Here is a 23,948-nt window from a genome sequence, read left to right as displayed (position 1 = left end):
ACACAGACACGCGCACACACACAGACACGCACGGACACGCGCACACACATGGACACGCGCACACACACGGACACGCGCACACACACAGACACACGGACACGCGCACACACACAGACACGCGCACACACACAGACACGCATGGACACACAGACACGCACGGACACACAGACACGCGCGCACACACAGACACGCACGGACACGCGCACACACACGGACACGCGCACACACACGGACACGCGCACACACACGGACACGCGCGCACACACAGACACACATGGACACGCGCACACACACGGACACGCGCACACACACAGACACACACGGACACGCGCACACACACGGACACGCGCACACACACAGACACGCACGGACACGCGCACGGACACGGACACGCGCACACACACAGACACACACGGACACGCGCACACACACAGACACACACGGACACGCGCACACACACGGACACGCACGGACACGCGCACACACACGGACACGCGCACACACACGGACACGCACGGACACACAGACACGCACGGACGCACACACACACGGGTGCACACACGCCACATACACGCACACACATGGACATGGACATGCACAAACACATGCACACACAGACATGTGCACATACACACATGAACATGGGCACGCACACATGTACATGGACATGCACACATATACAGCCATAGACACACATATAAATCTGATGAGGTCAAGTGGTGCAAAATCTTTTTTTTCATGGGCTGTAGTCTCGTAACCGCAACACACCTACGCCCCTCCCTTACACCTAACACACACACTTTACACTTAACAGGCTGAACAGTCTGGGCAAAATATCCAGTTAGCATTGTTCTGCTACTTTACACAACTACAGCGTGTAAAAACATCTGCTAAGCATAATTACAAACTTTACTGTTAAGTGAAGTTCGTACATGGAAAATAAAATGATCGTCATAACAGGAAAATGTTAATGTTCTAAAAAGTACATTTTGTTCATGTTTCACATATTGCATTATATCCACATCCAAATGTAGCATCTGAACCTGAGCATGGGCAGGTCTTTAAGGGTCATAATATCACCATGGGCAGGTCTTTAAGGGTCAAAATCTCAGTATGGGCAGGTCTTTAAGGGTCATAATATCACCATAGGCAGGTCTTTAAGGGTCAATCTCAGCACAGGCAGGTCTTTAAGGGTCATAATCCCATCACGGGCAGGTCTTTAAGGGTCATAATATCACGGACAGGTTTTTAAGGGTCATAATCTCATCATGCGCAGGTCTTTATTGATCATAATATCAGCATGGGCAGGTCTTTAAGGGTCATAATATCATCATTGGCAGGTCTTTAAGGGTCAAATTCAGCACAGGCAGGTCTTTAAGGGTCATAGTCTCATCATGGGCACGTCTTTAAGGGTCATAATCTCACCATGGGCAGGTATTTAAAGATTTTAACCTCACCATGGGCAGGTCTTTAAGGATCTGAATGCCATCTCCAGGCCCCATGTGAGCCACATGGTTGAAGTTGGTGGGGTTGGAGATTAGTTTGTTCCTCTTCTCAGGGTCCCTTAACATCTCCCTGAAGACACACAGAGGTCTGCATCACAACTGAGCTTTTGCTATACCACCTAACTCACACTCACGTCTGTACAGTCTGTATAGTGTGTGTGTGTGTGTGTGTGTGTGTGTACACCTCCTCTGCTGTAGCCGCTCCTCCTCAGGTATGCGGAACGAGAAGCGTCTCTTGTTGGTTATACTGCGCACCATCTGTTTCCGACTGTTCTCAGACACCTCTGGCACCACCAGCTCATCTCCTTCTGAAACACACGCACGCACACACACACAAACGCGCATGCACATGCACACATGCACAGGCAACACGTATACAGACACAAGATTTTCATAGTGGATTCCGCACTCTCACACAACAGACACACACCCATCCCAAAATGACACTGTGAAATCCAGGTGTCCCATGCAGAGTGTTCAAAGCCAGCCCCAAGGCCCAGTAGCTGCTCGCACCTGCTGTCTTGTTTCTGAAGTAGATGAGTCTCACTGTCTCTGTGCCAAGCAGGTTCAGTGAGCCATCCGGGTTGAGGGGCCGCACCTGTGGACATCAGACCCCGTCAGACCCCGCAAGCTCCAGCACAGAGCTGCTCTGTAGTTCCCCCTGACGGCACTGACATCTGCTCATGCTGGTGTGGTCACACACACGTGCGCTGAACTAGTACTACGCTGTCAGCTCAGGGTCACCGTGAGACCAGTCAAACCTTTTTGAGAGGGACGGTCTGTATCCACTCCATGGTGTTCACATCAAACACATCCACAGCATTCTCACTGTACACGGACAGGTAGGGGGCACTGTAGCCTGCAGGTGACACAAAACAATTTGTCCAATACTCCTGTTTTACATACGTGTTAAGTAAAGGGGACATTTAGAACTTTGTAAAGGGAGACATTTGACACTGAAAAGCTTCTGTGGGACTCACAGCAGGAGGTGGGGATAGCAGGCCACATCAGCTCCTGCTGGCGCGAGCGGCGTCCATGCATGTCCACGTAGACGCCCACGCCACTGAAGCACAACAGCAGCTCCCGGCCAGAGATCTCCACGGCGCCGAGCGCATCCAGGCCCTGCTGACCCACAAAGGCCAGCGTGGGGTCGTCAGGGTGCAGCAGGCTCACGGGCGGCGTGTCCGACTGCAGGGTGTAGCGCGTGAAGCCTGCCTGGTAGCCCACCACCAGACGCTCACTCAACAGCGCCATCCACTGGACCAATGCAGGTGCCTGAGAGGGGACGTCACGTAACCCGTGTGTGTAACCTCTTTCATGACCTCAGTCTCTCACATGTGGGGGGAGCTTACCTGGATCTCCCGTAGCCGTCGGTGACGGCCCTTGCTCTTGTTGACCTCATAGCAGATGATCTGGCGCTTCATGGCCACGCACAGGCAGGTGAGGGCGCTGTTGCGCAGTGTTCCGGACGCCAGCGTCTGGCAGCCCTTGGTGTCAGGCAGCTTGAAGGATTCGGCCTCGCGGCCGTCGAGCGCTGCCATGGGAACCAGGCGCACGTGGCGGTTCCTGCCCGAGATGACGGCCAGCAGCTGCTGAGAGGGCAGCAGGTCCACGTTGTAGACTTTCTTATTGTCCCCCACACGGACGATCTCTGTGCAGGAGAGACAGTGGGGACATTCACTCAGAGAGGACCGCGCGTGGGACGTGTCTGGTACAGGGAGGACCGCGCGTGGGACGTGTCTGGTACAGGGAGGACCGCGCGTGGGACGTGTCTGGTACAGGGAGGACCGCGCGTGGGACGTGTCTGGTACAGGGAGGACCGCGCCTGGGACGTGTCTGGTACAGGGAGGACCGCGCGTGGGACGTGTCTGGTACAGGGAGGACCGCGCGTGGGACGTGTCTGGTACAGGGAGGACCGCGCCTGGGACGTGTCTGGTACAGGGAGGACCGCGCCTGGGACGTGTCTGGTACAGGGAGGACCGCGCGTGGGACGTGTCTGGTACAGGGAGGACCGCGCGCGGGACGTGTCTGGTACAGGGAGGACCGCGCCTGGGACGTGTCTGGTACAGGGAGGACCGCGCCTGGGACGTGTCTGGTACAGGGAGGACCGCGTGTGGGACGTGTCTGGTACAGGGAGGACCGCATGTGGGACATATCCGTTATGGAGAAGACCATATGTGGGACGTTTCTGTTATAGAGAGGACCACGCATGGGACGTGTCCATTAAGGAGAAGACCATATGTGGGACATGTCTGGTACAGAAAGGACCACACGTGGGAAGTGTCCGTTATGGACACGTCCGTTACATGTCCTCTGCAGAAAGGACCACGCATGGGGCATGTCCCCTACTAATCTGAAGCATCTCACTAAGAACCTTGACAGCACAGAAGGGACAGAGGTGCTGAACAATAATCAACGTTTGACTGGTTATTCCTCATTTATCTACAACCTGCATCCTGAATGCTCGAACAGATGAGCAGACTGCACCTGATTACCACAGAACCAGTTTACATTTTCTACAGTGGAAGGACGCATGCTTACACGATCCAGTTCTTTATCCTGCTCAGACGTTCACTGCTCCATGTTGCCCCCTAGTGGAATGTCGGACATTCACACTCTTTCTGCAGGATCTTTCGTTTTAAAACATTCTATTTTTATTTGGCCGGCCAGATTAGAACTATAATTGCTTTCCGTATGTTTGACCGCCTCAGGGCAACTGGAATGTTCAACAGCTCCGAGGCATCCGGAATGGAGGCAGGAGGGATGTTTTGTTTTGTTTTGCTCTTATTGTATGAATGCAAGAAAACCCCAAGACTTCGCAGACCAATAGGTGCTCATGTGTGTTTAAAATGTGACACACGCTTACCGTCCTTGGTCACGTGGACCACATAGAGGCCCTCCTCGTTACCCAAAGCCACACGTTCGTGATCTGATGACAGAAAAGAAAGAAAACGGAAATTATTGTCAGTAACTTGCTTGTCGTATGCGGTGGGTAGGCGGGGCAGCTGTGAGGGGCGGGGCTCGGCTGTACCAATGATGGCGGCGGCCTGCGTGCTTTTGATGAGGGGCAGGGCACTGTCGTAGGCCTCTTTGGGTGCATACACGGAACGCTCCTTCAGCTTGTTCTTCCTGAGTAGGCGGTGCAGCTCGGAGAGTAGCCCCGCCCACTTGGCCCGCTCCGATTCGCTGTCGGCCAGGATCAGGACAGATGTCTTCTGGCCAGAGGACAGCTGGGATGCCGTCACCTGAGGAGGATATGGTGTTAGAGGACAGTGGTTATTGTTCAAGTATACAGCAATCAGAGTACAGTCCACAAAACAGATGCCAAAGTCTGATAACGAGAGGTGGGCTTTAGACGGCAATCTGAGACTGCGGCGCACGTACACCCCATGTACACTCTGACGTACACTCTGATTTCTTTCGTTCTTTCAGTCTGGACATGCAGGCAAACATAACTGGGTACAGTGTAGAGCTGTCCTGGGAGTGGCTAGCAGAATGAAGTGTAACTGCCGCATTAATTAAATAAATTAAATGTAACTGCAGCATTAATTAAATGAAATAAATGTAAATGCAGCATTAATTATCTGAATTAAATGTAAATGCAGCATTAATTAACTGAATTAAACACAAATGCAGCATTAATTCACTTAAATGCAAATGCAGCATTAATTAGATGAATTAAATGCAAATGAATCAATAATCATCTGAATTAAATGTAAATGCAGCATTAATTAACTGAATTAAACACAAATGCAGCATTAATTCACTTAAATGCAAATGCAGCATTAATTAACTGAATTAAATGCAGCATGTGCTCATTAAAAAAAAAGCTCGTTTCTGTCTTTGCATCAGTACAGAGATACTGTAAACAGGGCAGCATTATTAATAACCATAAAAAAACAAAGATCCATATTTGTTGGTTAAGTGGGTCCATGTTTACAAAAAGATGCGGCAGGAAGTTTGGAGTTTATGTCACATTATTCTGTGAGATTATTGGCTGGTTACAAAGCAGAATCCGATTACTGCCTGACCCCTGTAAACCCAGAGCTGTCCCATCACTTATCCAAGCGCATGTAAACGCCTTGATCAGATTACTGACAAAAGCGGATTTTCTGCAGTTATCAGATTATTTATTGCATGGAAATACTCTCATTGACACTGGCAATGGGCCCAAGCAATAATGCTGTGTCGGATAACTTCAGATCATATTACCACTCACAACAATGCCACTACCTGCGTGCTAAAGCTTTGACCAACCACCAAAACGAAGACTGGCCATCAGCGGGCATGTGCACACACACTGGGCATACCATCATATGAGCTAGTGGTGAAGTAGTAATCCTAGTTATAAAAGTCACCTATAAGATAGATATTTTTGCTGTGAGTGTACATATAACACACACACACACACACACACACACACACACACACACACACACACACTCGCTCCTACTCGGAATATGCAGGGGACGTCCTTCCTGTTGGCGTGGATGACATCTGACGACAGCACCGAGCTCACTGAAAACTCTTCGTCCCTGAGCAAGCAGAAAGCAGGTGAGGAAGATGTGGGTTAGTGTCGAGGCGCCACCGAGAGAGCCCTTCCGTGGAGCTCTTCCTCACCTCATGTCAATGACCTGGCTGACCACCACGCTGGGCTGGGTACTCCTTCCCTCACCCAGCTCGTACAGGAAGAGCTTGAAGTCACACACCACGGCCAGCACTCTCTGCCAGCCCTTCTTCACGCCCGTGGGCTTCGGCACCTGTTCACACACACAGCAGGCGGGGGTCACGGGGGTCACCACGCCTGCGGCACTCTGCCTGACAGGTGAGGGTAGAAGCTCGAATGTGAGGTGGGAAGAGAGAGGTGGTGATCAGGTAGAGTAAAACTAAACAAAAAATAGGTCTCCTGCTCCACCTTCAGGTGAGATCTGGAAAACTCTGCACCACCCAGAGGTTCTGAGCGATAGTGACTCACTGGAATCACAGGTGCCCCCTCCAAGGACAAGAACCGTCAGGCACCTTAAAGTGCTAATTTGGCCCTGAGTGGCCACTGTAAGCAGATGTGCTGGGGATCCTGTGCGCAGGGGGAGGAGCTCACCCGGACGTGACCCTCGTAGGCGGTGCCGATTCCCTTCTGCGGGTCGATGCCCAGAGGACCCTTGGTCTGGTCCGGAGGGACAGGGCACACAGCTGGAGCTTTGTCCGCACACGTCACGTGACAGGAGAAATTACACACTGCCGCAGAAGACGGAGAGCGATGCAAGTGTTGGACGTGTGGAAACATTAATTCACATTCATGTTCAGATCACAGAACGAACACACGCGCCCTCTAGTGGTCTCCAGAAAACTATACAAAAAACTTTTTTAAAAAACACTAAAATATATGCCATCTACATCTGTTTCCTAGATTTTATGTTTAAATTCTGTCCCTGTTAACACTTCCACGACCATCTTTTACTTAGCTTTTCCTACTTCACTGTTTGTCTCTCTCCCCCTGCCTCTGCATGTGTGCGTCTCTCTCCCCCTGCCTCTGCATGTGTGCGTGTCTCTCTCTCCCTGCCTCTGCATGCGCGTGTCTCTCTCCCCCTGTCTCTGCATGTGTGCGTGTCTCTCTCCCCCTGCCTCTGCATGTGTGCGTGTCTCTCTCCCCCTGCCTCTGCATGTGTGCGTGTCTCTCTCTCCCTGCCTCTGCATGCACGTGTCTCTCTCCCCCTGCCTCTGCATGTGTGCGTGTCTCTCTCTCCCTGCCTCTGCATGTGTGCGTGTCTCTCTCTCCCTGCCTCTGCATGTGTGCGTGTCTCTCTCCCCCTGCCTCTGCATGTGTGCGTGTCTCTCTCTCTCTGCCTCTGCATGTGTGCATGTCTCTCTCTCCCTGCCTCTGCATGTGTGCATATCTCTCTCCCCCTGCCTCTGCATGTGTGCGTGTCTCTCTCCCCCTGCCTCTGCATGTGCGCGTGTCTCTCTCCCCCTGCCTCTGCATGTGTGCGTGTCTCTCTCCCCCTGCCTCTGCATGCGCGTCTCACTCCCCCTGCCTCTGCATGTGTGCGTGTCTCTCTCCCTGCCTCTGCATGTGTGCGTGTCTCTCTCCCCCTGCCTCTGCATGCGCGTGTCTCTCTCCCCCTGCCTCTGCATGTGTGCGTGTCTCTCTCCCTGCCTCTGCATATGTGCGTGTCTCTCTCTCCCTGCCTCTGCATGTGTGCGTGTCTCTCTCCCCCTGCCTCTGCATGCGCGTGTCTCTCTCCCCCTGCCTCTGCATGTGTGCGTGTCTCTCTCCCTGCCTCTGCATGTGTGCGTGTCTCTCTCCCCCTACCTCTGCATGCGCGTGTCTCTCTCCCCCTGCCTCTGTATGTGTGCGTCTCTCTCCCTGCCTCTGCATGTGTGCGTGTCTCTCTCTCCCTGCCTCTGCATGTGTGCGTGTCTCTCTCCCCCTGCCTCTGCATGCGCGTGTCTCTCTCCCCCTGCCTCTGCATGTGTGCATGTCTCTCTCCCTGCCTCTGCATGTGTGCGTGTCTGTCTCTCCCTGCCTCTGCATGTGTGCGCGTCTCTCTCTCCCTGCCTCTGCATGTGTGTGTGTCTCTCTCCCCCTGTCTTCCTCTGCACGCGTCTGTCTGTCTGTCTGTCTGTATGTATGTATGTCTGTCCTCACCTTCACAGGTGCAGCCTTGCCTCATGAGACCCACCATCAGGGAGGTGCACTGGTGGCATTTGGTGGGGACGCTGAAGGACGTCACCACAAACTGATGGGCCTTAGGCTGCAGCACACAGACCGTCAGAACGTTACTCACGCAGACCATCACAACATTACTCACGCAGACCGTCAGAACGTTACTCACGCAGACCATCACAACATTACTCACACAGACTGTCACAACATTACTCACGCAGACCGTCAGAACGTTACTCACGCAGACCGTCAGAACATTATACACGTAGACCGTCTGAATCTTACTCATGCAGACCGTCACAACATTGCTCACACAATTGTTCCTCATACATTCACAACTATTCTTCCTGCCCATAAAAAAATCCAAACCTGAAGAAACTTCTGATATATACATGACGTACATAACAAAACGCCTCACATTCAGAGCCACATCATCATCAGCTTTGCTCAGCACAGTGTGAGACACCAGTGCGGGTCTAGTCCTGTGTGAGACACCAGTATGGGTCCAGTCGAGTGTGAGACAATAGTGCGGGTCTAGTCCAGTGTGAGACACCAGTGATGGTCTAGTCCCATGTGAGACACCAGTGCGGGTCTAGTCCAGTGTGAGACACCAGTGATGGTCTAGTCCAGTGTGAGACACCAGTGTGGGTCTAGTCCAGTGTGAGACACCAGTGTGGGTCTAGTCCAGCATGGTTCTAGTCTGGTACGTGTCTCGTCGGGTGCCTTACTTTAGGGGAGGCGTGGCTCAGGCTGCTGTAGGTGGACCTTCCCGTGGGGGTGTGGAGGCGTGAGGCATGGTCCACCAACTGCAGGAAACAGTTCGGCAGTATAAGAGGGTCGCGAAAACACGCCTCTTTTAACAGTGCTCAGAGGTCAGAGTTCAGAGGTTACCTCGATGGGCTCCATGTCGCTGGTGGTGGACGGTGAGCGAGAGCGTGAGACACGGCGTGATTTAGAGTCCTCGTCCCGCGATGGCGTGTTGGAGGGAGTGAGATCAGCAGAGTCGATCTGGATGGGGAGCAGGGATACATCATCACAGGGGACACCAATCAATACAGGGCACACCAATCGATACGAGAGACAGGGGAGACGCCACACCATGCATTAACAAATCACCACCCCGTAAACCACAGAGGACCAAGGACCAGCTGGGATCTGTGGGTCGTTTACAGACAGCCCAACCCACCAGCACAGCGAAGCCATGACGACCAGGAACGCCCTCACCCCGCATGCACAACAAAGCATCCAACTACAAAGCTACGAGACACACAGGAACAGGAAGCAAGTGTGGGCAGACAGTAAACAATGAGCACATTTTTGGCAATGGAGTTTGGGATGGACAGAAGTTCAGAAAGTGGATGAGACGTTCCTCAACCAACAGGGTGTAAAGCATAAAAACCACCAGCAACCCATGCAATACTCAGACCACGTAAACATGAGATCAGACAATCCCACTGCTCTGAGGTCAGTGTGATGCCAGGCAGACAATCCCACTGCTCTGAGGTCAGTGTGATCCAGGCAGACATTCCCACTGCTCTGAGGTCAGTGTGATGCCACACAGACAATCCCACTGCTCTGGGGTCAGAGTGATTCCAGGCAGACAATCTCGACAACAAAACTGAGCCTTACGCGTCTGCCTTTGGTTCCTGGGCCACAAGAAGGTGAGCGCTTTGGAAGAAGAGAATAAAAAAGAAACAGAGTCATTCCTTTGTGGAGTGACAATAGCAGGAGAAGACATGCGCTGTAAGTGAGGCACTAGTAGCTGTCTGGAACTCCTGAAAGTAAGCAGAGGGACAATGTGCAGAACACCCGAGGACGTGATCTCTGGACGTCCTAACGGACAGTGGGAGACATGAAACACAGGCAGGCGTCACTGACAGGATGAGTGCAGAGGACATCACGAGGACGTGGAATGGGCGGTCTCTACTCGCCCTGTTACTGTAGCAAGACGCGCTAAATTGTGGACGGGCCCTTTACAAAGCGCTGGTCAGATGACCAAGAGGGGCGGGGTGTGTGTGTGGACGCAGGTACACGCCCACTGTCTGACTAAGAGAACAGTCTGCTGGCATGGGCCACTGGGCTCAAGTAAATCACTGCGATGTGGTTTCACCAAGGCGGGGCTCTGGGCTCTGGATCTCTCAGGTATCGGACAGCTATTGCGTTACTGAGGTATGGCAGTGTGCGTTTGTATTTCGGACGTTTAGCACTGATGTGGCTCACGCCTTCCCAAACCTCAGCTACAGAGGAGGAAGGGTTGTCCTGACGTCCAACACAATGAGAGCCATGAGACAAACAAGTCTCATGAAAGACAGGGAGGGATGAGACATGCGGGTCCCGAGGCACTTACAGAAGTGCTGGGTGGTTTCTGTCAAATACAGAATGTCCTCGTGTGAGCACAGACAGGTCAGGGTTGGGAGTACTGTCAGGCCAACACCTTGGCTAGAGGGGAAGACAGTGAAGTGCGTATTCACTCAGTAATAAGTGCTTAGTGACTCAGTGAAGACTTGAGTTTTCTGTCTTGGTTACAGGACAATATTAATGGCCCCGGCGCCTTCCAGGACCTATAGGGTGTATACTCGGCGCTAAACTGGATCGACACTCACCTCATACTGGTCGAGCGTCGAGGTCGGGGTGTTCAGGAAGGCCAAGATAGAGTTCTGAGAGTCCTGCTGTCTGACTCCTGAGAACAAAAAGTCACGGTGTTGAGGTGCGGTTCTGGAGGAATACCATTCAGACCTGGCCCAGGAGACACTGCTCTCAACGCTCGACGGAATTAGTATAGTTATCTGTGTATTTATAGCCTTAGACATCATTTAAAAGAGCAGAGGACACAAACTCAAATATAGCTAAACCAACCCTGCATCCAACAGCTAAACGCCCTTACGTGTGGTACGAAGCACACATATAAAGGACAGAACGCTGGACTCCAGTTCCGAGGGGCTCACCGCGCCTGTGCCGAAGGTCCTCCGCCTCCTTCCTTAACCTCTCGACCTCCACCAGCAGCTCCTGATTCTTGGTCTCTGACTCCTGCAGTTTACTGACAGACACACGCTGTGTGAGTGGAGGCGTTCAGACAGGAATCTAAATCTTTAATGCGCTCCCTCTGTTCACACCTGATTCAGCACATCAAATAACTAGTGAAGTGCTGTTTGGCAGAAACTGGACCAGAGACACAACTAGACTGTGTGTTACTAAACTGTGTGTTACAGAGTCCCGTGGGGGTGTGTTACGAGCGGAGGGTGGAGAGCGCGAGTCGTACCACTCAGTGGAGATGTTGGAGGCTTTGATCTTGCTGAGCTCATCCTGGATGGTTTGCTTGGCGCGAATCTCGGCGTCCAGCGCAGACTGTAGCTCCAGACGGGCAGACATGTCCAGCTTAGCAAAGCGCCGCATCTTCCATGGCATGTCCTGAGAATGGAAGACAGACATCATCATTATCATCATCATCATCATCGTCATCACTCTCATAATCATCAGAGAGATACAGAGAGGAGAAAAATTGTTAGATAAATAGTATGAGTCTACATGAAAGAGAGAGGTGTAAAGAGGCAGAGACAGAGAGAGAGAGAGTGAGACAGAGAGAGAGAGAGCGAGAGAGCGAGAGAGAGAGAGAGAGAGAGACATACAGTGCCTCTGGCTCCCAGGCTGGTGTTTCTCAGACCCTCCAGCTCCTCAGTCATCTTAGTGGCCAGTGCTTGGAGGTAGCATCGAGCATCTTTCTCATCACTTACCCTAAACACACACACGCACGCACACACACACACACACACACACACACACACACGCACAACCTTTAGTCCATCAGAATGTGACACTGGACATCAACAGTTAGAAGTGTTTTAGGCTTATGTTACTTTCAGTGTGGTTAAACTTGTATTTTAGGTTGAGGTTTGAACTGATTAAATGATATACACAAAGACCAGCATGAGATCTCAGAGCTGAGGGGAGTGCAGTCCAGGGCAGCGACAGACAGGAAGCACCACTCACCACTGGATGATCTCAGTAATCTGGGCCTCCCAGTGGGCGACGCTCTCCTTCTTATCGGCCACCTCCCTCGTCTCCTCCTCCAGCTGCCGGTGGCTACTGCTCAGACTCTCATAGTCGGAGCTCATCTAGAGGGAAGGAGAGAGAGGGAGAGAGAGAGAAGGAGAGAGAGGGGGAGAGAGAGAGAGAGATGGAAAGAGTCAAGATGAGGAAACAGAGACGAGGTAGATAAGCACAAGGAAGAGTCAAAGACACACGACCAGGCAGAGGACAGAGAGACATGAGAACAGTTTGAGGACAGTGGAGGAGAAGGCATACGAACACATGATGGATGACTGTAAAACACCACCTACATGCTGTAGCTCGCACTAAAGCGCGTGACAGTTTACGTGACATGTAAGGAGAGGAGATTCTTCCAGTTGGCGAGAGACTGATCGACGGGGACCAAAATGAATGACCTCAGGAAATCAGGTTTCTCCAAATGTGTTTGACCTTTTTCACACCCACCCATGAGCCCTCCACCTAGGAGGGAGTGTGGGTCTCCACCCAGGAGACACCACAGGACTGAACCTGTGTCCTGAGTATATAGGTATTAGTATTAGTGCTCTGTGTATGGGTCTGTGGGTGTAGCAGGTGGAGCTGGCTCTGCTCTGTGTATGGGTCTGTGGGTGTAGCGGTTGGAGCTGGCTCTGCTCTGTGGAACGGTCTGTGGGTGTAGCGGGTGGAGCCGGCTCTGCTCTGTTTATGGGTCTGTGGGTGCAGTGGGTGGAGCCAGCTCTGCTCTGTGGAATGGTCTGTGGGTGTAGCGGGTGGAGCCGGCTCTGCTCTGTGTATGGGTCTGTGGGTGTAGCGGGTGGAGCCAGCTCTGCTCTGTGGAACGGTCTGTGGGTGTAGCGGGTGGAGCCGGCTCTGCTCTGTGTATGGGTCTGTGGGTGTAGCGGGTGGAGCTGGCTCACCTTCTCCAGTTCGCTGCTTAACTTCTGGTTCTCCTCCGTCAACAGAAGCTTCTCCCGCTCAAACTTCTGCCTGCACTCGGCCTCGAACTCCTCGCGCTCGTTTTGACTAATGAACACACACACACACACACACACACACACACACACCCAGAGAGGCTAAAGTTAGCTAGCTGCACTGGTCATCAGTCTGAACCCATAAAAATCCAACGTCCTCCAAAGTCCAGTTCCTGCTCGCGTCCCGCTCAGATTCTCCGTCCTCCCGCATGCTCGGGGGTCCTGGCGCCAGGCTGCTCACAGCGACACGCACCAGGCTGGCGGGTCACTCAGCAAGCGCCATGGCGACCAAACTTTGGACTGCTCTATTATTACAGCTTTCAAATCTCATAAACCATCTCATCACAGAGCGTCGTTTGTCTTCTACCTGGTGTTTGGTGGCCTTGTATTGTTATTCTACTTTCTGAAAAACCTTAGCTATAAGAAAGTCACTATAGAAACAGATAAAACTGAATGAAAAATGGTCTTAGATCCGCCTCCTACGAAGAGGTCTGAAGCAGAAAGGAGACTTGAAGGAATGTCTTCAGATTAGCAACTGCATGTAACAACAATCCAACACAACTCGGTGTGGATGTGTTTATGCTGAGAAGCGGGCATGTTGGCGCGTGAGCACCCTCTACCTCTCCCGCCATGTCTTCTCCAGCTTGTCTTTCAGCACGAGCGTCTCCTTCTGCAGGGTGAGGTGCTGGGCCTCGGCGTCGTGCACCTCCTTGCGAAGGCCCTTGAGCTCACTGCTGTGCTGCGTCTCGCGACGGCTCATCTCCTGCTCATGCTGCGCTCCCTGCCTCTCCAGCTCCGCCCGAAGACGAGCCACCTCCTCCTGCTGCTGCAGCGGTGTGGCGGCCCCTGGCGCAGCGTGGCCGGGGCCCGTCTGCCAGCAAGAGAGACGGTTGGTTAATGGCTTCGGCTCTGTGAGTTTAATTTGTGGAGCAACAGCAATGTGGGCCCAGACCAATATATCATTTATATCTGTATCGTGATACTGGCCTCTACTATACTGATGACACATAAATCCTCAAAACACACAGTTTGCTCAAAACCTGGGCATGAGCACTCCTGATTAAAGCTTTGTGTGTCTTTGGACAAATCAAAGCTTTAAAATGACATCAAATGTCAAACATTTTTGTTCAAAATATGTCAGGAAGACCATAAAGTGTTACTAAAAGGGTTCACCAATATTTTGATTAATACGTCCCAAAAATATTCATACAATATTTATTGAGGAGGCAGTAGCACAATCCAACAGGTGTTAGTGTATTAACAATGAAATACATGTTAATGTGTAAATGAGGAGTGTGTGTGTGTGTGTGTGTGTGTGTGTGTGTGTGTGTGTGTGTGTGTGTGTGTGTGTGTGTGAATAATGGAATAGGTATTAATGTAAACAATGGAACGGATGTTAGTGTGTGAACTATGAACTAGGTGTTAGTGTAGAACATGTTAGTGTGTGAACTATGAACTAGGTGTTAGTGTGTGAACTATGAACTAGGTCTTATTGTGTGAACTATGAACTAGGTGTTAGTGTGTGAACTATGAACTAGGTCTTAGTGTAGAACAGATGTTAGTGTGTGAACTATGAACTAGGTGTTAGTGTAGAACAGATGTTAGTGTGTGAACTATGAACTAGGTGTTAGTGTAGAACAGATGTTAGTATGTGAACTATGAACTAGGTGTTAGTGTAAAACAGATGTTAGTGTGTGAACTATGAACTAGGTGTTAGTGTAGAACAGATGTTAGTATGTGAACTATGAACTAGGTGTTAGTGTAAAACAGATGTTAGTGTGTGAACTATGAACTAGGTGTTAGTGTAGAACAGATGTTAGTGTGTGAACTATGAACTAGGTGTTAGTGTAGAACAGATGTTAGTATGTGAACTATGAACTAGGTGTTAGTGTAGAACAGATGTTAGTGTGTGAACTATGAACTAGGTGTTAGTGTAGAACAGATGTTAGTGTGTGAACTATGAACTAGGTGTTAGTGTGTGAACTATGAACTAGGTGTTAGTGTAGAACAGATGTTAGTGTGTGAACTATGAACTAGGTGTTAGTGTAGAACAGATGTTAGTGTGTGAACTATGAACTAGGTGTTAGTGTAGAACAGATGTTAGTGTGTGAACTATGAACTAGGTGTTAGTGTAAAACAGATGTTAGTGTGTGAACTATGAACTAGGTGTTAGTATGGAACATGTTAGCGTGCGGACGATGGAGTCAGTCTTGGCGTGCGCCTGACCTTCGTGACCTCCAGCTCGTCCTCCAGCTGCCGGCTGTGCTGTCTGCTCCTCTCCCTCTGCTGCCGCTGTTTCTGGGCTACGCTCCTCCACTCGTCTGCCTGGCCCTCCAGCTGGGGACGCACAGAAACCTCAGTCCCCCTGGACACGCCCAGGACCGCTCCCTCTGTTACAGTGCTTCCAGAGGACGCTTACGGGGTCCAACAGCACAGTAAAAGTGCTTTCAGAAAATCCAATATAAAGACGCAATGCAGTGCTGCCCAATTATGAGGTAAATAATATTACAGCTTCCAACACCCCCCACATTTACGTGGGTTATTTACTCTATCAATAGAGCCATAACACTACGCTTACTCATATGATATAGTAGGATACAAATATGATTTGGCTGAAATAAAATGTAAATATTAAAAATATAGGATACTAATATAAATGTACATTTCCATTTGTATCCTTACACTTTTTAAAAAAAAATTAATTTGGCACCCTTGGTCTTAAGGACACACTAGAATTCTCTCACCATTTCAGCAATGTAGATGAATATGTAGTTCTCAACTAACACTATTATTAACATGTACGTTTTGAACTAATTTATACTGAGACGTTTCTATGAACATGTTAAAATATTCATAATTCACATATTAAAACAGGGATATGAGGTCTCCTAATTATAGCAGTTTAAGCGTATTTTGAATCTAAAGCTGAACACAGTCCTGTGCCCTCTGAAAGTGCAGAGAGGTAATATTTGCAACATCAAATCAACATTAAGCCAGCAGAGCTTCATCTGTATCTAATATTCTCAGTCTGCCATGTATCATATTCATGTTAAAGAGAGACTCCCCTGCTATGCGGGCTTACATAACCGTATCAGAGCTCGCTGCCTTTAAAATGGCGCTCTGGTTTTGGTCTGGGTGTTGGATCTGCGGGCCTCTTCCCTGTCCCCCTCAGTGGAGACCCTCGAAAATCACCGCAAGTACACACAGAGCTCAGAAACCATGGCAACGGTGCTCGGGACAGAACAGGACAAGCCAAACCCAAGCTGGCAAGCCCATTGTAGGGCAGGGGACCAGGTTGGGCAGAGCCAGCGCACCCTTACCTCCTTGCGGGCCCTCTCGGATTTGCGCGCCTCCAGTCTCTGCGCCTCCAGCTTCTGCGCCAGGCTCTCTACCTCCTCCTCCTTGTCGCGGAGCTGGCGCGTGAGCCGCTGGCGAAGGGAGCGCAGCTCCGTCAGCCGCTCGTTCAGCTCGGCGAACTCCTGCATGGCCAGCTTCCTCTGGCTGTGCGCCTCCTTCAGCTCCTTGCCCTGGGTCTTCAGCTTCTCCTCGGACGCGAGCAGCCCCTGCATGGGCGCAGGCAGCCTGGCTAATCGCGCGGACGCTGGAGGTGTGTTAACGTAGTACTGTCCACCACCATCACCCACTCTGCAGCATCTAGTCCACTGTGCTGTGCTTGGTCGTTTAACCTATACCGTAGGGTTTTGTGTGGCTAACAGTCATTTAACCCGGAGTATAAAGTTCTGTGTACTTTATTGTACAGCGTTAAGTATAGTTTTTATGAGTGTATTTATGCTTTGTTTATAAATATGCAAACAGGAATATGTATTTGTCATGTTTAATGCCTTTTTGCATTCCTGTCTGCTGCCGTTTCATGTCACATGTAGGAATCTTGTAGAAACTATATTTGACTCCTTATTCAAGTTCCTCGTGACAAAGTGGATTTTAACAGAGTAACTGAAGGCTGGGCACCGTCTGCATGCTAAAGGTCAGAGCGGCAGGTCACGACGACTGACTAGCTGGACTCTTCAGGCTATAGACCAACTCATGCCCCTCATCTGTGACATTCTCATCCCAAAGAGACCAGGCCTGCTACAGGCCTGAAGTCCTCAATGCTAAGAGCAACCGTGCACTCACCTTCTGCAGGTCCTCGTTCTCCTGCATCACGCTCTTGAGCTGTTTCTCCAGAGTCTTGATGGTCTTGGAGGAGTCTTCCAGATCCCTGCGCACCAAGCTGGCCTCCTCCAGCTGCTGCTCCAGCTGGCCAGAATCTGGAACAGAAGGACCCCCACGGCCCTCCTTAGCGAGGCTCCCCACGCACCGAACGCTTACACCACGGGCCCCGGGAGCAGGCACGCCGCCGTTACCTGCAATCTGCTTTTTCAAGATGTCGATCTCACTCTTCAGGCTCCTGATCTCCACCTCCTTGCTGCCAGTGACCGGCACGTCTGAGTTTGGGTACTGCAGGGCCTGGACCGTCTGGCTGGACTCTGAGACAGAGGACAGGATTGTTCACAGAGGATCTGTGTGCTTGTGTGTGTGCATGTGTGTGTGCATGTGTGTGCGTATGCGTGCGTGCATGCGTTGGTATCTGTGCGTGCACGTGTGCGTGTGCGTTCACCCACCCTGCAGCTTGCGGCTGAGCTCAGCCTTCTCCTGCTCCAGGCGGCGGATTCTCCGCTCGTATGCCTCGGAGGCCAGACTGTCCTCCAGACACCTCTGGAGCCCTTCATCCACCTGGCCTGAGTCCCCGCTGTCCCGCAGAGAACCCCGGTCTGACAGACAGCTACACACACAGAGATCCCCCCAACAACCAACACACACACACACACGCACACGCTTTCAAACTAGCTCCAACACTAATCCCAAACAAATGGAACACCAAAATCTTTTTTTTTGGATGGGGGAGGGTAGTAGACAGGTTGGAGCTCTCAATCTGCCTGCGTCACTACCATCACTGCCAAAGGAAAAGAAAACTTGCAGAAAGATTTCCACACAAAACCCACATCACTCAAAAAGCGAAGGATAGAGGATTACAGTTAACTCAGTGTGGTTCCTTCAGTGCAGCAGTTGGATAGCTGGGCGGGGTTGACAAACGTCTGATAGGCCGCACACCCATCGGGGGAGGGCGCTTCTCCCTGGGGCTGGATTCTGGAACAAACCCTCACCATTTACTAGTGTAGGTGAATCCGACAAAGGGGAGATGGTGTCCGGAAAAGGCCGTGTGGGAGGGCGGTGGCATCGTTTCCTGTGGCGCACAATCAAAAGAGTGTCAGAGACTATGATGGAGTGGCGGTCCGATACGTCCGTTCTGATGTGCTTGTGCAGTACTGAAGCCATGTGAGAGTCGTTAGCCTGTCACACAGGCTGGTTCACCATCGCACGGAAATCTTAGCGTCTCCTATGACACAGAGCTGTGCCAAAGAGACCTAATTCATGCCAAGGTATAGTGTTCGCTATATTTGTGTATAGCAAGTGTTCTGACACTGCAGATGGTATCTAACAACAGATGGTCTGTACCTCTGGGCCTGGTCCTCTGAAACAGACTCCTGTATCTCTATATCGCCTCTCTTTATATATCTCAGTATATCCTCTCTCTGTATCTTAGTATCTCCTGAGTCTCTGTACAAGTTAAGTTAGTTGTATAACTTGCTAAGTTAATATGCTGCAGGGCCAAGTTAGCTGAGTATATATGCTGTGGGGTTAAGCCAATTGAGTTTATATGTTGCGGGGTTAAATTAATTGAGTTTATATACTGCAGGGTTAAGTTAGCTGAGTTTATATGCTGTGGAGTTAAATTAATTGAGTTTATATGCTGTGAGGTTAAGTTAATTGAGTTTATATGCTGTGAGGTTAAGTTAATTGAGTTTATATGCTGTGAGGTTAAATTAATTGAGTTTATATGCTGTGAGGTTAAATTAGCTGAGTTTATATGCTGTGAGGTTAAGTTAATTGAGTTTATATGCTGTGAGGTTAAGTTAATTGAGTTTATATGCTGTGAGGTTAAATTAATTGAGTTTATATGCTGTGGGGTTAAGTTAATTGAGTTTATAAGATGTGAGGTTAAGTTAATTGAGTTTATATGCTGTGAGGTTAAGTTAATTGAGTTTATATGCTGTGAGGTTAAATTAATTGAGTTTATATGCTGTGAGGTTAAGTTAATTGAGTTTATATGCTGTGAGGTTAAGTTAATTGAGTTTATATGCTGTGAGGTTAAATTAATTGAGTTTATATGCTGTGAGGTTAAGTTAATTGAGTTTATAAACTGTTCACTATCAGAAAGTAGCCATCTACTTTCTGTCAGAAATAGAGAAAGGTCTGATGTCAGAGCTTGACACACAGGAGCAATGAGGTGCTGAGGAACAGGTACCGAGTTCTTGAGACAGTCGTCCTCCACGTCGAAGTTGGATGTGTCTGTGGGGCTGCTCACTTCAGGGACGTAAGGGGCCTCGCAGGAGCGGATGCTGTCCCACTCGATGCCTGAGAAGAACGGGTGTCGTCTGAAGTCCTGGATGCCGTGCTGGCCGAGCCGGTGCTCTCGGGCACAGATGAGCCGCCGCATAAGGTCCTTCGCCTCCTCCGACACGTCGCCCACATGTGGCGGGAACTGGAAGCGCTCCTAAGGAGGAAGGGCGGTGCCAGAGAGCTGGGGTGAGAGGGGAGGAGCGTTCGACTAAGCTGACCTCCACCCGAGGACTCTCGTGCAAGGGTTAACTGCCTCACTGTGGAGGGTTAACTGCCTCATTGTGAAGGGTTAACTGCCTTGCTGTGGAGGGTTAACTTCCTCACTGTGGAGGGTTAACTGCCTCACTGTGGAGGGTTAATTACCTCTCTGTTAAAGGTTAAGTACCTCTCTGGGTTAATTACCGCTCTGTTAAAGGTTAATTGCCTCGCCGAGAGGGTAATCCAGAATAAAATGGTGAAGGAAGGGAGTATTAGTATTTTTTTAAGGTGACAGTAAGCACACAGAAGACAACCTGAAAATATTTAACACTTTTACACCACAGAACTCACAAACCCAGGCCACCTGAGCTACTTGCTAAAACTTTGTGTTTTTATTCAATATTACAAGGACATTTTCAGCAGCGTGTTCACCTTGTGGTTCATGATCTTGCCATAGGTCTCCACGAGTGACTCTGCGTAGAAGGGCGTCTCCCCGTAGAGCATCTCGTACATACACACGCCCAGAGACCACCAGTCACACTCCGGCCCGTACTTCCCCTTACCATCCTCCATGGCCTGCAGGATCTCAGGGGAGATGTAGTCAGGCGTTCCCACAGCAACTGATGACTGTACCTGACAGGGGCATAGCCAGGAGGTTAGACCCAGCAGCTGGCTCACAGGACTCAGCACTGGTGCAGACACACGAGGACTCACCATTCCATCCTCCGTGAGGCGGAGGCAGGAGCCAAAGTCAGCCAAGCGGATGTGACCGTTCACATCCATCAGGATGTTATCCGGCTTGATGTCTCTGAAAGCACGTGGGAAGTTTCCTTGTTAGGAAAGGCTGCCTCACACATACCCTCACCATCTACTTCATTAGCTACATTTACAGCATTTAGCTGACACATTTATCCAAAGCGGCTTACAATTATGACTGAGTACAACTTGCTCAGAGGCCCAACAGTGGCAACTTGGCAGTGGTGGGGCTTGAACCAGCAACCTTCCAATTACAAATCAATTACTTAACCACTGAGCTACAACTGGCCAAGCTACACACATCATAGTTTGTCATATGACATATGTAACGACATACAAGCTACACTACTAGTCATGCTCTGTTAAACTGGTGTAAAACTGGTATGAGTGTATAAAGTAAAGTCCAGTTGTTGGAGGATTTTACACTGCTGGTTTGGGACATTCCAGCCAGCAGCGGTCCTGGAGCTGACCACTGAGTTAGAGGACTGGTAACGCACAACGTGCAGGAAACCAGATGGGCTGCACTTGCACCTGTACACTTACAAGGTATGGGAGAACTTTCTCCAAAAAATCATGGATAACCATTATCTGGGTGCTCTATGATAATATTCCATCCTTCCCTTACACATGGAAAAAAGGTATAATTTGAGCAGTGAAACAAAGCGATAAAGATGCTTTAAAGAGGTTTTGCACTCCAGTTTGTAATCCAAACTGCTTGTCCTCCTCGGTCACTGCCCTCCGAGCCTGGCGGGATTCAGCCCTCTAATTACAAGCCAGATAAGCACCCACGCTACACGTAGCCATGCTAAGTACAAACTATGGCAACAAGACGTCATCGCATTGTTGACATAAACCCAGAAATGTTTTGGCCGAAGTGCTGCTATGTTCTGGGATTTTGACAATGAAGCTTTGAAGCAGGGCTTCCAGCAGAGTTCTGGGACGGGTTTTGTTGCTGGTGCTTATGGGTAACTGGACAGCCATCCTGAAAGTAGGGTAACAGACAGCTCAGTACACTACTGCTGAAAGGTTTGGCATCACCAGTCTTCATATTAATAGAATCATTTCATTCAATGCTAATTTAAAAAAAGCAAATTTAAAATTAACACCAAATGAAACACTGAAATATTTTTATTCAGCAGTATTTCAAGCACTTGCAGCTTCCTGCAAGTTATTTGAATCCTATTAAGTGACCAGCACTAGCATTATGCTAACTTCTTATTATACAGTATGTGTATCTGCCACATAATTTCTATAGTATATGAACCCGCAGCACAATTAATTTTCTATTATTTAGGAATCATAGAAAGGTTCCCAAATTTGAGCAAGAGTTTTAGTCCAACAGGGTCTGTGGAGAACAGCTTACTGACCTGACAGGTCTCACACAAATGTAGTATGTAAAAACATCTGTAGAAATGTCTGATCTACCCTCCTCCACCGCGACCCAGCGGATCACAGGTTAAAGGTCATCAATGTAACTGATGCAACGGTTCATGCTAGCTTCTGCCAGACTTAGCGCCCCCCCCCCCCCCCCCCCAACGTTCTTCGGAAGCCCCTCCCTCCAAAGACTATCCTTCTATGTGCTGCATGCAGGCAGGAAGGCGCGCGTCAGTCAGTGTAGTGTGCAGGCTGTGTGTGTGTGAGTGTGTAGTATGTGTATGGGTGTAGTACGTGTTTGGGTGTAGTGCATATATAGGTGTAGTACATTTGTGTGCATGTCCAGCATGTGTGCACTTGTGTGCTTGTGTGTGTGTGTGTTTGTGTGTGTGTGTGTGTGTGTGTGTGTGTGTGTGTGTGTGTGTGTGTGTGTGTGCGTGTGTGTGTGTGTGAGTGTGTGTGAGAGTGGAAAAATAGCCAGTGAGCCATGATGTGACTGCATTTCTGCTAAAACTAAACACAAAAGTGTGTTTGCGCTTTGTGCTGTACAGTGCCTGGCTGCTGGCAGGTCTCTCCTGTGAGCACCTTTCTGCTTCCTACAATCAAACACACCCTCCGTTACATTTAGGTTCAGACTGTGAGATAGGCACTGCAGCATAAAGGATCAGTGATGAGAAGGTGTGTGTTAGAGATCAGACCGTATGACTCAGTTTAGCATTTCACACATGGTAAGTGACTGCAGACTGACACGGTTCACACATTGCACTTAGATTATTCATATGAAATCTGTTTTAGATCCTCACTTTATGCTGATCTGGGAGCAGTTTGTGGCTATAGTGGGCTGTTTCACGTTCCCAGTCACACTGGATTTGGTTAAGAATGGCTGATCATACTTTTAAGTTGGCACATACACTCCCATATACTTGCTCTTGCCTTGTCTCATGTCTCGTCATGTCTCGTCATGTCTCGTCATGTCTCGTCATGTCTCATCAAGTCTGTCTGTCTGTACATCCATGTATAAGGTGCGTGGGTGTGAAGTGACTCCACGTGTACTGAAATCACACTTGAATTTAAAAACCCCACCCGACATTAGGAGTATTTCTTGTTGTTGTTTTGTTATTTGTTGTTTTGTCTTAATCAGATTTCTGCTGCGTGTGTGAGAACCCTGGAGGTTACTCTATAATTGACATGATGATCTGATGATTTTTAATATAGTTGTATAATATGCATGCACAAAAATTAAAAATTAGAGTAGTCCCCCAGAGTGTTGCGTGGTGGTGGACAAGGAATAAAGTAATAACTGAATAAATTAGAAATATGAAAGAAAATAAATAATTTTTGATCCACCAATCCACCGCATGATAGTTATGGAACCAACAGACAGGCAGGCCCGCAGTTCAGACAGACAGACAGGCAGACAGGTCCGCGGGTCAGACAGACAGACAGGCAGACAGGTCCGCGGGTCAGACAGACAGACAGGCAGACAGGTCCGCGGGTCAGACAGACAGACAGGCAGACAGGTCCGCGGGTCAGACAGACAGACAGGCAGACAGGTCCGCGGGTCAGACAGACAGACAGACAGGCAGGTCTGCGGGTCAGACAGACAGACAGGCAGACAGGTCCGCGGGACAGACAGACAGACAGGCAGACAGGTCCGCGGGTCAGACAGACAGACAGGCAGACAGGTCTGCGGGACAGACAGGCAGACAGGTCTGCGGGTCAGACAGACAGGCAGACAGGTCTGCGGGTCAGACAGACAGACAGGCAGACAGGTCTGCGGGTCAGACAGACAGACAGGCAGGCAGGTCTGCGGGTCAGACAGACAGCCTTCTCATCCCCTCAGTTTCTCAGTGCAGGTGTGTTCATGACAGACGCTAAAATTGCTTAACCAGTAGAATGGGCAATTTTGTAAAAGTGGTGCTCATAAGACCAAAACTGTCCATTCTGGGCATTTTAATATGCACTAATTGTAAAAAATAAAAATAAAAAATCAAC

At 49.8% G+C, this 23,948-nt stretch overlaps 1 protein-coding gene across 7 annotated transcripts in view; it reads right to left on the bottom strand.

Moving 5' to 3' along the window:
* The window catches only part of cdc42bpab (CDC42 binding protein kinase alpha (DMPK-like) b), a 50,890-nt gene that overhangs the window by 6,066 nt on the left and 20,876 nt on the right, over nt 1-23,948 (bottom strand). For 4 of the 7 annotated variants that reach the window (XM_035524178.1, XM_035524180.1, XM_035524182.1 and 1 more), the window contains exons 6-35: nt 20,256-20,631; nt 19,531-19,779; nt 18,329-18,408; nt 17,786-17,946; nt 17,528-17,650; nt 17,298-17,431; nt 16,484-16,726; nt 15,390-15,500; nt 13,784-14,034; nt 13,110-13,215; nt 12,157-12,281; nt 11,796-11,901; nt 11,429-11,577; nt 11,115-11,206; nt 10,773-10,849; nt 9,799-9,837; nt 9,061-9,177; nt 8,898-8,975; nt 8,152-8,257; nt 6,604-6,740; nt 6,126-6,265; nt 5,959-6,040; nt 4,537-4,750; nt 4,372-4,434; nt 2,858-3,156; nt 2,486-2,780; nt 2,267-2,364; nt 2,019-2,103; nt 1,690-1,813; nt 1,458-1,575 (exon numbers count right to left, since the gene is read on the bottom strand). In XM_035524178.1, the coding sequence (XP_035380071.1) occupies nt 1,458-1,575; nt 1,690-1,813; nt 2,019-2,103; nt 2,267-2,364; nt 2,486-2,780; nt 2,858-3,156; nt 4,372-4,434; nt 4,537-4,750; nt 5,959-6,040; nt 6,126-6,265; nt 6,604-6,740; nt 8,152-8,257; nt 8,898-8,975; nt 9,061-9,177; nt 9,799-9,837; nt 10,773-10,849; nt 11,115-11,206; nt 11,429-11,577; nt 11,796-11,901; nt 12,157-12,281; nt 13,110-13,215; nt 13,784-14,034; nt 15,390-15,500; nt 16,484-16,726; nt 17,298-17,431; nt 17,528-17,650; nt 17,786-17,946; nt 18,329-18,408; nt 19,531-19,779; nt 20,256-20,631 (4,378 nt within the window). The remainder of the gene's footprint in view (nt 1-1,457; nt 1,576-1,689; nt 1,814-2,018; nt 2,104-2,266; nt 2,365-2,485; nt 2,781-2,857; nt 3,157-4,371; nt 4,435-4,536; nt 4,751-5,958; nt 6,041-6,125; nt 6,266-6,603; nt 6,741-8,151; nt 8,258-8,897; nt 8,976-9,060; nt 9,178-9,798; nt 9,838-10,772; nt 10,850-11,114; nt 11,207-11,428; nt 11,578-11,795; nt 11,902-12,156; nt 12,282-13,109; nt 13,216-13,783; nt 14,035-15,389; nt 15,501-16,483; nt 16,727-17,297; nt 17,432-17,527; nt 17,651-17,785; nt 17,947-18,328; nt 18,409-19,530; nt 19,780-20,255; nt 20,632-23,948) is intronic. The other 3 variants (XM_035524183.1, XM_027015920.2, XM_035524179.1) reach the window with 2 other exon arrangements.

This window comes from Electrophorus electricus, chromosome 3 (assembly GCF_013358815.1).
Source record: "Electrophorus electricus isolate fEleEle1 chromosome 3, fEleEle1.pri, whole genome shotgun sequence".
Classification (NCBI taxonomy): Eukaryota; Metazoa; Chordata; class Actinopteri; order Gymnotiformes; family Gymnotidae; genus Electrophorus; species Electrophorus electricus.
This window is presented reverse-complemented; position numbering and strand designations above follow the sequence as displayed.